The 13,087-nt window shown below is 41.3% G+C and overlaps 1 protein-coding gene across 2 annotated transcripts in view; it reads right to left on the minus strand.

Annotated features, from left to right (window-relative positions):
* NTRK2 (neurotrophic receptor tyrosine kinase 2) overlaps window positions 1–13,087 on the minus strand; it is a 189,291-nt gene that overhangs the window by 23,138 nt on the left and 153,066 nt on the right. For both annotated transcript variants that reach the window (XM_044446649.1, XM_044446651.1), the window contains exons 14-16: window positions 12,940–13,070; window positions 8,190–8,362; window positions 1,613–1,847 (exon numbers count right to left, since the gene is read on the minus strand). In XM_044446649.1, coding sequence (XP_044302584.1) covers window positions 1,613–1,847; window positions 8,190–8,362; window positions 12,940–13,070 — 539 coding nt within the window. The remainder of the gene's footprint in view (window positions 1–1,612; window positions 1,848–8,189; window positions 8,363–12,939; window positions 13,071–13,087) is intronic.

The following is a 13,087-nucleotide window of genomic DNA, read 5'->3' on the forward strand; positions in this document are numbered from 1 at the left end:
AGACTGCTCAAAGAGAGATCCAACATTTTCATATATACAGGGCTTTTTTTGTCATAGAATGCACCAGAACAGCATTCCAGCACCTTTTTTCAATGCATTTTTTCCTGTCGGGCGTAGTAGGTGGGCGGCAAAATCATTAAAATGGTGCATGCGGGCTGCTTGTGTGTCCACGCTGGTTGTGATGGCGCTGCTCGGCTTGTGATTGGTCGTGTGGTCGCATGCTGAGTGCTTACTGTGGGCAGCGGCCATTATGTTTCATTTCACAGTGTTGGTGTGTGTACAGTGACCAACTATGTGTGAAAGGTATAGAATTTCTTCATTTAAAAAAAAAAGTTGGTGAATTGAAAATCTTTTTTTAATTTTTAGTGTAAAAGTGGGACCCCAAATTTAAAAATGAAAAACATTACTAATTCTCAACCACCGGTCTTGCTAATAAAAAGGCCAGAATATTAAGAACTGAATATATAATTTTTAAAATAAAAGATTAACAAGATGTGAGTTCCGGCACTTTTTTTTTTTTAATAAAAAAAGCACTGCATATATATGGACTCACAACTAGTGTGTTGGGTTAGAACAGTGGTCCAATAGCTCAACATGCAGGTAGCCAAGGAAATTGATAAGAAAACAAGCTGCCAATATATCATCCTTGTTTTGGTCCCCAAGATCTGGTAGTTAGATTAGGGCGAGGCCCATGGATGTCCCCCCGGCTGACATCAGGTTGGCTCCATCTCTACTGAGTTTTACACAAGCAATACAACTGTACTGTCATGTCAGGTCCATGGTAGATTTCAATTGTTCTAAAAATGTTTCATTCCTGATTTATTCTACTGTGTTGTTATTGTTTGTCTGGCACCTTCATTACGATCTTTTCAGTGCCAGGAAAAAATGATTTTATTTTCTAGTTATTTTAATAACTGACTTTATTCTGGAAAATTTTAAAGCTGTTTCTATTAAGCTTTGCTGTTTTAATCTATACTTTTTAAAATTACCAGCCCTCAGCTGCATACTGTGTTTGCATATTGTTATCATATTGTTATGTATTTTTGTATATTTTTATTTGATCATTTGTTTCTATTGTTATATTGTGCTTTTTATTCTATTTTTATTGTAATCTACTTAGCCCTTGGACTAATAATGCAGAATGTAACTTTAATAACAAATAAAGTTGCTGTATTGCTTTGAACTGGATATTATTTTGCAGTGTAACACACAGCTGACAATCAACACTGACAGATAGTCTGTTTTTTGTAAGGCCATTTGTACAACTAGTAATCACAAAGTGTATGATACACAATCTGTATTATATTTCAGTTTTTCAGAGGAAAGATGAGTCTAATAGTAAATGAATTGCCCTATGGCCCCCAACTGAATTATGACTGAGTAGGGATTTAATCCCAGTCTCCCAGATAAAAGTCGAGTACTATACCCACTGGAGCAGTCAGCAAGATAAATTTCCCAAAGCATTTACCCTTATTATTTTAAACTGAACCCTAATAATATTTCTGCTTTGTAGATTCATGGCAGGAACATTTCTGAGTTATAAAAACGTTGTCCATAGCTGCAACAAGATGGAAGATCAAAGCACTGGCATTCAGAGCAACAGAGCTCCTACCCTGTAGTAATCCGTGCTGTACACATCTCTTGACATTCCAAAGTCTCCAATCTTCACGAGTAGGTTTTCACCAACGAGGCAATTCCGAGTGGCAAGGTCACGATGCACAAAGTGCTGTGATGCCAAGTAAACCATCCCGGCCGCAATCTGCTGGGCAATGTGCAGCATTTGTGACTGAGTTAACTCAGTGAGACGATTGCCTTCTGCCATGAGAACTGCGTCGGGTCCATGCGCCCTGCATTGAATACATGAGAATCACAGACTTCCCATGAATTAGAGAATCATAGTTTTACTGGAACTTTCAGACTGTATGTTTAAAAGACACAGGGACAAATAGAAACATTCTCTTAAATAGCAACAGAAAAGCCTATGAGAAATGAAGATTCAAGCACTCCAATATTTTGAATTATTTTTGTTCAAAAGAACATGGGGAATTCTTAGATTCTAAGCATTTTACTCCTTTCTAGATGTCTGATTCAGACATCAATTCAGAACTGTATCATAAAAACATTAAGGTCTGGACTGATTAATAGAAAAGAAAAAGGAATTGCTGATAAGAGCATAAGAAAAGCCATGCTGGATCAGGCCAAAGGTCCATCTGGTCCAGTATGCCAGACACACGGTGGCAAACCAGCTGCCCACAGCATTGCTCATGCAGGATGGGTGCAAGACCTCCACCTGCCCAAGCTCCTCAGCAACTGGTGCGTGCACCTGTGGTAGCACATCTCTGCTATTGCTGATTGGCCAGGTCCAGGTCTGCAAGTGAGCAGGTCTGTCAACTCTATGGCAATACCCAGTAAGACATTGCTGATGATGCAAATCACATTGTGCTTGCAGAAATTACCTCTAGCACAGCACAACCGTGTTTGTAGGCAGACTGGACATTGCCTATATATAGTATCTTGGGCACAAAGGAGGGAAGGTAAGAATAAACATAGGTCCAATGCTGACCATGTGCATGAGGAAAGGAATCTGCTGCTGGCACAGTTTGTTCCTGCCGATCCCCCAGATCTGCTTCCGAGGATTGGGGAACCCTCTGGAAAAGATCTGTGGGTTGTACGGTGAGCTCCATGGAGGGAGGAACAAAGGGAGGTCCCGCTCTGCAAGAAGTCTGCTTGTGCAATGTTGACTTTAACCATCATAAAGATTGTTATTCATGTTGCTGATACCTTCTGAAGCTCATCAGTGAGGTGTGACATTAAGTTGTTCTCATTTTATTTAAGCTGGGGAAAACAGCTTAAAAACTGAAGAATAATAAATAAGAGCAAAGCTGCTCATGTTATTACACATAACAAATTGAGATCTCTGAATGTATTTCCTTCATTCTACCCCCCTCTGACTGACTCTACCAATGTCTGCAAACCCTGCCAGCTATAGCACATTTCAGAACTGAAGACATGGATAACAGCACATATTCCAGCACAAGGAAAGCAAATCACAAGAGGCCTTTCTCAGTCATTAGTACTAGGGTGACTTTGAAATCAGCACACACTCGCACACAAAGTAAGCAAAGATGAAGGTTGTGAGGAAAGATTAAAACAGAATGTTTCCATCCTAGTCTTTATTCTGACACGATGGCAGATTTGCCTTCAGGCATGTTTTCGGAACAGCCTAGAAATCTTCCTAAACACTATCAACTGCAACCAGAAAATACAATGTGATATTTGGAATAACATCTTCAAATTAATTCACCTTGTTGGAATAACTGGGCTCCCTAACTCACATTTTGTTTTGGAACTTATACATAAACAGACCTACAATCTAGTCCTTCCAGGAAATTTTCAACTCTACTTTAAAATGCCTCTAACTGTCAACTTCCTGCCAGCCAGTTTTCTTTCTATGATCTGAATCAGGCCTGAGAAACACATTGTCCCAAAATCTGCATAAGAATAATTTTGTGAAGTACTTTTATGCCATCCCAAAAAGGCTTCACACAAAGGTGCAAAAGAAGGTTAGGTATACCTCATCTTAGTTTCCTTTGAACTCAAGGGGCTGAGTGAAAATCTCCAGCAAACAGAATTAAAATCTGTGGAGGTAAAACCATTTTATGCTCATTTGAAGTTTGTGGGCCAAACTATTGTTATGCAGAGTGAAGGTCAACAGGATAAGGATTGTCATACTTATTTATTTATTTATTAAAACATTTTTATGCTGCCCCATTCGCCGAAGCCTCGGGGCGGCTTACAACAATTAGTTAAATATTTTGCCATACATATTTTATTGTTATGTATAACCTGAGGAAAGATTTAATCTTAGATTATCTTTACTAGTTGAACCCTGGAAACTATTTGTATGCTGATTAAAATTTCCTGGGAAAAATGTTCAATAGGCAGCATTTGCCCTCCCTGAGACACTTTTGTCTGGGGTTAAGCATGAACCCTTTTGTGACTAGTGCTAGGTTTCATGTTGACACAGGCTGTTAAGCAAGCTAGCATTCTTTCACTTATATGGCATATTCTGTGACCTGCAGAGTATCTGGTGGTTATATGGGGAGAAAAAGTAAAGGAACCAAATCAGAAGACAACTGAAGAAAAAAAGACAGATGGACGGACAGACGGAAAGACAAACAGATGAAAATCATAGGGCATTGCAGATCAGTAAAAGTAAGGGTGGGGCAAGAAGGGTTGTAGGATTGATATCTCACCCTTCCCACTGCTTGAGGAAGTGTGATGTCACTTCTGATTTCTGAGATATAAGAAAATGCTTCTTCATGTGTAAAAGCTTTCCTTTATGGTCATGAGAACTAGAAACATTTCTATGAAATAAAAGCTAACTTAGAAAGTCTATGGTCAAGGGTTGAATCCCTGTAGCAGGATGGCAGAAGACAAGACTGACATGCCATGGACTAGACATCAAATACATGCTTTTAAAGTGGCTCAACACATGTCCAAGCTGAGTTTAGAGGTGCAAAGATCAGGCTGGAATCTAGCTCTCCTGTGCTTGCTGAATAGCTTTCTGGGGTCCAGTCCTAGTCAGGAAGTGAGCTGAGCTGAGATCAAGTCAGCAAATGCTTAGGAACACTAGCAGCTTATTAGTACAAAGCATGTAATTCTTTCCACAAAGACACCCAGTACACAATTCTTTGTGCAAAGTATGTAAAACCCACGAGTCACAAGTGTGGAAAAGGAACTCTGCTTGCACAGTGGGCACATGGTTGGTGTGTGTACAAGCCAGGTTCATGGACTCGTGAGCTCGCTTCCTGCTAGACACCCATGTGAATGCTCGGCATGAGGCCAACTCAGGGTAGAGAGTAACTGAGCCAGTGTCTGGAGAGCCAAGCTGAAGAAAGCCAATGGATTCCTGCCCCCAGACCAGATTCCTAACATATCGCTAGCTCAGAATATGAAGAGAGTTCTGCTGGTAGGTCTAATCCAAAGTGCATAGCTTGGGGGATGCACGGAATGGAATACGCCCAACGAGCTACAGCAACATTTCTTGTGAGCTACTTGGCACAGTCTTTACCATCACACTGCAAATCAGCTACAGGCTCATCCAAATTTTTGATGCAAGTTGTTGCGCATCCAAAGGCCCCACAGGGGCTGAAGTGCCTTTAGGAAGGCATAGTCATGTCTCCCTCCTCCCATATCTAGCCCTACATATTCCAGTGCCAAATTCACCTTTATGCAGCCATGGAATAATATGATGCCTCTTCCCAGAGAAACAACATGATTCTGATTTTATTGTGCTGCTGTGACACCCATGAAAACACACAATGTGAAATTCCACTACTTCTGGAGTCACTGCAGATCCTCATGCATGGTCGGTAAATATGCTGTGAATATCTGCCCAAAATTCATGGTAATTATTTTATGCTTGCATTTTTGGGGTTATTTACACTTCTGGCTTTTCTTTTTTCATTTCCTCCCAATTTCAGGACACATCTGTACAGGACGGTGCTTGACTATCACACTTATTTGGTTGCTCTGGTGCACTCTTGTGCTCCTTTCAGCCCAAACACTAAATTCAGGAAGACATCTGACCTTCAGATCCTGACCTGCAACTTGAGATTGCTTTGCATGAAACAAGCATTGAAGGACACGTCGGGAGGAGAGAGGAAGGTTAAGTTGCAAGAGTTTACTTTTGCATGGTGGCCTTGGGGGGCGCTGCAGGGTAAGAAATAAATATGCCTTCAGATCATGCTAATATGTAGCCTTTCATCTGTATCACATGCTGTGTCAAATGGCAGAAGAATGGCCGATTTATGCTCAGGTTAAAGTTACTGTTTTCACCAAAAAATTCTGAATCCTATATACAAGGAAAAACTACTGATTTCTTAATTAAAATGCATATTGCTGCAGTTTCATAATACTACATCAAAATGAAGAAAACAGAAAGGCATCAGAGAATGTAAATGAATGAGATCTTCAAATGCTATTAAATGGGTGCAATTATGATTAATGTTTAATGTGTGCATTCACTTGCGGGAGGCTGTCCCTTCCCACTAATCCACAACACATCTATTAGTTGCATCTGTCTATAAATAGTATCCGTATCTTTCTAAGGCTGCAGTACTTTCTTACACCTGGGGAGTAAGAAAGTGGGATTTACTTCCAAGTAAACATCAGAATGCAAGGATCATGTTCACTCTGTGGAAATGGTTTCATGCCCTTTGCATAAAAGACTGCCCTGCTAAACACAGGCTGAATATTACATCCCCATGACTGCAACTGAGGCAGTTTTATTGTCTATGAGGGGCTCTGGCCAAACAAGGCAATATGGCAGCACAAGAAAGTCCAGTGTATGGATATGCTAATGTTATTTCCCATGAATAATTACATTATGCAAAGGAAGATCTACTGTGGAATATATGCACTCTTCAGAGGGGCAATTAATATGTTAAATGGAAGAAGTTGCACCATGGAGGCAAGTACTGCCCCCCAACCTATTTGTAGTCAACTGGACTACACAGTTCTTTTGTGTGTATGAACTGTACATGAATAGATTTATACATGTACTTGGGGACCCTGATGTCTGCTGAAGAAAGTAATCATGGGTCATGTAGCAACAGAGAAAGCCAAGAGATTATTGCTTCTTGGTGGGGGAAAAGATGGCAGCCCATAGTTCTTAAACTGGCAAAGAACTCTGAGAGAATATGACAGATTGGAGGTAGAACTAATTTGCCAGTATTAGAAATTCTATGTCCTTCATTCCATAGCATTAATAGTTGAAACTTTCTAGGGGTTTATACACAAGTATAAAAAACCCTCTCTTTATGTCTTCCTCTGAAGATGGTAAATGATAGCACCAAATGATTCTGCCCAACGTACACTAAATCTGTAATCCTACAACAATGTACATGGAACTAAGCCCCACTACTCTGACTAACTTCCAAGTAGAAATGCATAGAATTGCTTTGTAAAGTAGCAATTGAATTTCAGTGGGGTAGTTTAATTCAGCAAGCATAGCTTTAAGTAGGGTGGTGATTGGTCTGTTTCTTTGAATCTTATCAAATACATTGACAAGGAACTCAGATAAAATGTCTACCTGCTCAAGGCCTAAATCCCACCTCTTGTGACTGCACACTATTCCTGGCCCTAGCCTGATCTTGACACCTTTAGCAAAAGATAAATGTCTGTCCCTCCTACGAGGCAGAGTCAGGCAAGACTCTGGCAACCGTCTTAGGTGGCAGGTGCTAGCCAGCTTCCCAGCTATTCTGCCTAAGCTCCAGGGGCATTCCTTCCTCTTGGAGGATACAGCTGTGTGTAACACACAGCTTGTTCTGCACCCCCCGAAGGGGGTTCCACTCTTCAGTTGCCAACACTGAAGGAAGATTCAGCTGCCAGGCCGTTTGGCTTCTATACATGGAATGAGGGGTTGCTACCTTGTGTTTTGCTCAGGCAGTACAATTTATGGACTAGCAATTGCTGAACTGACTAAATTTTTGCAAAAATTGCTCTAGTTCTACGTAGAGTTTGAAGTATGCCTTTTTTGTAAAATAAAGTTGAAACAGAAAGTAGTGTTATTAGGTGGGACTATTTATCCATCTGGTCCACTACTACGTACTGTGTGGGGCAACAGCTCTCCAGCTTGCTCCACAACTAGAAATGCCAGGTATCGAACCTAGCATCTTCTGCATGCAAGCCACTGAGCTACAGACTTTCCTCTACAAAGTTATGCTGCCTTAACGCAATGGTGGACAACTCTGCATCATTTTAGTTCATCTATTTGAAATAAAATTCCCTGCTTCAAAGAACAACACAATGACACACTTTTGAAAAAAAAAACACATATTAAAATACAAGTACTGCAATATTATAGCTATTTTGTCACTTCTGGAAATCACGATGGACATCTGGCCAAAGATTGTTCCACAGAAGTTTGTGCCACACTCAGTAACCCAAGGTACAATCTCATACACGTTTAGATAGAAGGCCATTCTAACAACTCCCAGCATGCCCTAGCCAGTTGTAGAACTCTTGTCTGTCCAAACACACCCAGAATCGCATGTAGGGTGTTTGTACGATGTTGCAATCCTGTTGCTGCTGCTGCTGCAGCAGCTGACTAGCATAACTACCCTACTAGAATTTATTCCCATGCATTACTGTGCATAACCAGAAGGAAGTATTTATGAAGTTACCTGAGGAACTTGTTGAGATCCCCATGCTTCATGTATTCAAAGACCATGATGAGCGGATCCCCTTCCACACACACACCATAGAACTTCACAATGTGTTCATGCTGCAGGTTTGTCAGTAGTTCTGCTTCTCTGTGGAAGTCTTTGCGAGCATTATCACTTGCATCTTTTAGTGTCTACAAAGGAAAGAGTTAAACATAAGGTATCGCAACTTTTCAGAAACCTGGCAACTTTCCTTTTGTCTTGGGAAGATCATGAGGCTGGAAGACGCTGGCTCATCTGCTTTGCTACTGCCACAGTTCCTGACACAGCTAATCAAAGCCCCCCTGGAAACCATTTTGCAGGAATGGCCAGGGCAATTTCTCAAATTGCCAAGTGGGTCCATGGCCCAAAAAAGCTGTCTACCCTTTTCACTGATTCTTACTTTTATTACACTTCTATACAATCCAATGGAAAAAGTCCATGTTTTTTTGTTCCATGTCTTATCCTACCTTCTCCTACATGATGCTAAGTTGTCTTCTCTTTTTCCTTCCTGAAGAACCTACCTTCCCTGTTGCTATTGTTATTGTTGAATCCAATACCAGGATGACCTTTTCCCTCAGAAATATTGCACTCAAATGTCACAGGTCAGGGGGCACAGTCTGTATGACCGAATGGAATTATTCCACAAGGGACAGCACTGCCATAACCATATCAGCATGCCAGATATGTCCACATTAATGGTAAAGGGGTCCTTGCAGTCTGAAAACTCCTACATTGCAGAGCACTGAAAAATAGGTCATCGTAAAACTTCATTTTGAAGAAAAATGGGTGTGTGTGGATGGCCCGCGTAGATCTCCCCTGCTGATAAATGGCATTCTGCAGAACCCCCCAGGAAGCACAAGCTCACTTGTGCTTTTGATCTCAGAGAAGCAGACAAATGCTACAGCAGAGCTGTTGCTGTGGTAACTACACACTGCCTGTCAAACAGCCAAGTGCAGAATGCAACCCAGATAGGCTGCTGATGCTTGAGAATTCTTGCTCCTCAAACATCTTTATAACATCCTTATAGCGCCTTTTGACCCGGTGCGGTTCTCAGGACGGTGGAAACTTCCTTTATCATAGCTTTGGTTCTCCCCTTCATTTCCTCCTACTGCTCTGATTACAGACTCTTTCAGTTGCCTAGTTCAAGGATCGTGAATGTGCACTGCAGAGGGAGAACATCTCAGCGGCTGGTTTAGCCTCAGAACTACTTAAAAGGGTCCTAAAGAGCTTGTGTGTCTCTTCAGGTGTTCTGTGCGCAGATGCAGACCAGGGAAAGCTACTGAAATGCCACTTGCCTGAATGCACTGCACACATTTACCATCCCTGCACAGAACCACCAAAAAGACCCCTCTGTGTCTGCATTCCACAAGAGCACCTTCATTCTTAAGCCACCCTTAGCAAAAGGATCCAACAATGTAACTTGAGCTATCCTACAGTGAAGACAAAACTCACACTTGGGTAATTAGAATTATCTGCTCTGTTGATAAAGGAATTCTGGCTCTTGTCACTGGATTTTTATAGCCACTACTTTTAAACCTACTGATTTGTATTTGTTTCTGATGATACTGATGCTCCAAGGATGAAAAGAGGGGATACAAATCCCCCAATTAATAAACAAGCAAGCAAGTAATTGCACAGAAGACTACAATTTAGGCTTTAGCCTATTGCTGCAGTGTATTCTTAAAATTCTACAGCTTTGCTTCCATATGAAAGCAGAACAGAGGAGCAGTATTATAATATCATCATTAAATAACCTTGGCCAGCTTCACATAGTCTTCATTAGTGGATATGAGATCAAGATTTGTAGATGGGTACAGTTTCCCCATGAAACTTAGTCTTACCCCCTTTGAAAAGAGGGCCAAAAAGAGGGTCGAAAATTTTCTGAATATGCTCCAACGTATTTTTGTGGTGGCCAACATTTCCCTGCGTGCACACACATACACAAAATACCCTGGGAAGTCCAGGGTGCTTTGGAGGATACATAGCGGTAGCCATGTTGCCTATACAATTGCTGCTCCCAAGAAACGGTTGAGAGAATTTCTCCTCCAGTGGAGAGAATTTAATAACATTCCCCGTCCACCATATTTACTCCACCTACAAATAGGGTGGAGCACTTTGAGAGAAAGTCTCACTCTGTTCTACCTCTCCATCTGCTTACACATAGAGAACTAACACAGAGCAAGTTTTAACTGAGACGCTTAAATCTCAGTTAAAACTTCAATTTCCACACAGAAGTTGGCTCAGGAACCGTCTCTTACAAATCAAATTTCCTCCAAACAAACTGAAAGTAAAAATAAACCTGAGTCAACTTTTTTTCAGATAGGTCAAGCACAGCTTCCACTCTCTCTCTCTCGTTCCTTTTTTATGTATATATTAAATCAGATTTTTAAAAATTCACTTTACTTCTAAAGAGATGTACTGATGCTAGATGACTTAGTATGCCCCCCTGCTCCCCCCCCACCCCCCAGCACACACACATGGCACTCCCTGGTACTGCATTTAGAGTTTTAGTTCTCCCACAGGGCACAATAACAGCTATTTCCTAACATGCACACACAAGGCTGTTCTGGGTTGCCCAGCAACAGTAAGGAGGCATGTCAAAGATCCAATGGATGCGAAGAAAATGTGACGATGCTTGAACATTAAGGTAGATGATGCTGTCTTCTGGGGCTACTTGTACAGCTCCTCTACCTAAAATCCTTTGGAAATAGACATATTAAATCACAAACCACTCATTTCAGCCTAGAAAACTAAAGCCCTTTTTGCAGAACTGGATATTTGGTAGGAGACAAGAGGGGTAGGGGAAAGAGAAATATACCTTAAATATATAGCAAAATTTTGGATATTTTTTACTCAGAAGCTAACTCTCACCATTCTAGGGCCAGATGAAACATTACTTTCAGTTGTCTTCTCGTGTGTCTAGACTTAGATTTGTTTTGTCCAACTTGCATCCATGTGGGATTTAAAAAAAAAGTCTATGCAAACAAGTTTACACAAATGCTTTATCTGTTACTAAAGCTATTTTTGTACCTAGGTTTGCCTAATAGAAACACTTCTTGCAAGCAGACTTCTCTATGTTTTTTGCATGTTTTACTAGTTGGAGAACCTCACAGCAATATTTGGAAAAGTACAGATATCCAACTGTTGTTCTTGCATTGTTTCCGAAAGTGGTTATTTGGTGAATGAATTCCTCCCCCATTCTTCTCATAGGAGTTCAAATATGACTAAGAGTCACAGAATTGCAGCTCCTGTATGTGTGCACACATGTGTGTGAGAGAGATGGTCATCCTAGCTTATTTATGATGAAATACTCATATATTTCATCCCTGCATGAAGCTGATTCATATATGACAAAGGTATTTTTAACAAGAACTAAACTTAAGTGTAGCTCTACTTAAAGTTCCAGATCTATCAGACTCATATACAGCAACTTTAGAGTTGCTCCTACCTTTCCATTGTATTCACTGAACGTATGGAAAGGAAGTAGGATTGTACCCAGTGATCCTGCCAATGACTTCTGTTCATTCACTGGAAGAGATGAATTGCTCTTCGCACATATATGGCAGTAAGAGCACAGGCTTTTGCACATGGCTGGCAACTCTGCAAAAAGCTTTGTCCCTGATCTCACAAACAAAGCCTAAGTGCATTGACTTGTATATGCAGAAGGTTTTGTTTACCCCTTCTGTTGACTGAACACATTTGCTTCCAAGAGGATTAGATCTGATCCCATCTTTGCACCCATTCAGTGAATAAAGCTTTTCATACACTTCATCAAGGTCGCATTCAGAAAAAAGATAAAGCATTGTTCTTCAACCGTAACAACAATCCCCCCCCCCTTTTTTTTCTGACCAGTCCTTCCTCTGAACAAATAGACCTGGTTGATACATCATCCCAGATTATCCATGTGACAGGTTCACATACTCCTCTTCTCCTGAGGTGAAGGACAGGATGCTTCCTCTACAAAAACTACCCTGACTTGCTTACTTCAGTGATGTTGATAGGACAGTGTAGGGAAGGCTGCACAGAATGAAGAGATCTCTCCTCTGGCAGCGCATCACTCCTACCTTCCTCCTGCAGCATCTGCTGCCTGAGGTGGTCACTGCAAGCAGTCCAACAGTAAGACCAGTAGATCCTTGGACGATTACCGGGGGCTGTGTGAGAACCTGTGTGAAGTGCTTCCCAGAGGACTGACATTGACAGCAGGATCTATTTCCATAAGGAATTAAGACTCTTTGCACAGTGGAGGACAACATGGACAATGGATGCAACCATTGGTGTGAGCTGGTCACTAAGGTACCCAACCTTGGGCAAAACTAAAGAACTGAGAGGGTGAAAGGCTGCAAAGAACCATTCAGTGGCAACACTCAGAGAAGGCTGCACCTGAACATCAGGGCTCAGCCATGGAATGTGTTTGCAATGTGAGGGCTCAGTCCTGAAATGCATGAAGTCAGAGAGTCCCTGTGGATCATGTACACAGCCTTTCCCTTAATAAGCACAAGTCAATGGGACATTGTGAAGCATGGCTTCCATCTCGAAGGGCATGGCTTTCAGGTAAGTACAAACCTTGCCTCTTCCTATCTGAAGAGAAATCTACAGTCTTCCCACAAAGCTTTGAAAGAGGCACTGTTGGTGGACCTACCTTCTACAGAAACATTTACAACTGAAAACAGTGATACAGCAATATACTGCAACCATTACATTAACAGTAGTAGAAATGTGTCCCCTTTACCTTCACTGCAACCAAGATCTTGTCCTGCTCAGGACACAGATTATAACATTCAGCCAGGAAGACTTTCCCAAAGGCTCCTTCTCCCAGCTCCCTTTTGAGAACAATGTTATGTCGCTTGATGTGCTGTACAACTGTGAAATGGAGATAA

This window comes from Varanus komodoensis, unplaced genomic scaffold, assembly GCF_004798865.1.
Source record: "Varanus komodoensis strain SLA01 unplaced genomic scaffold, ASM479886v1 scaffold5, whole genome shotgun sequence".
NCBI lineage: Eukaryota > Metazoa > Chordata > Lepidosauria > Squamata > Varanidae > Varanus > Varanus komodoensis.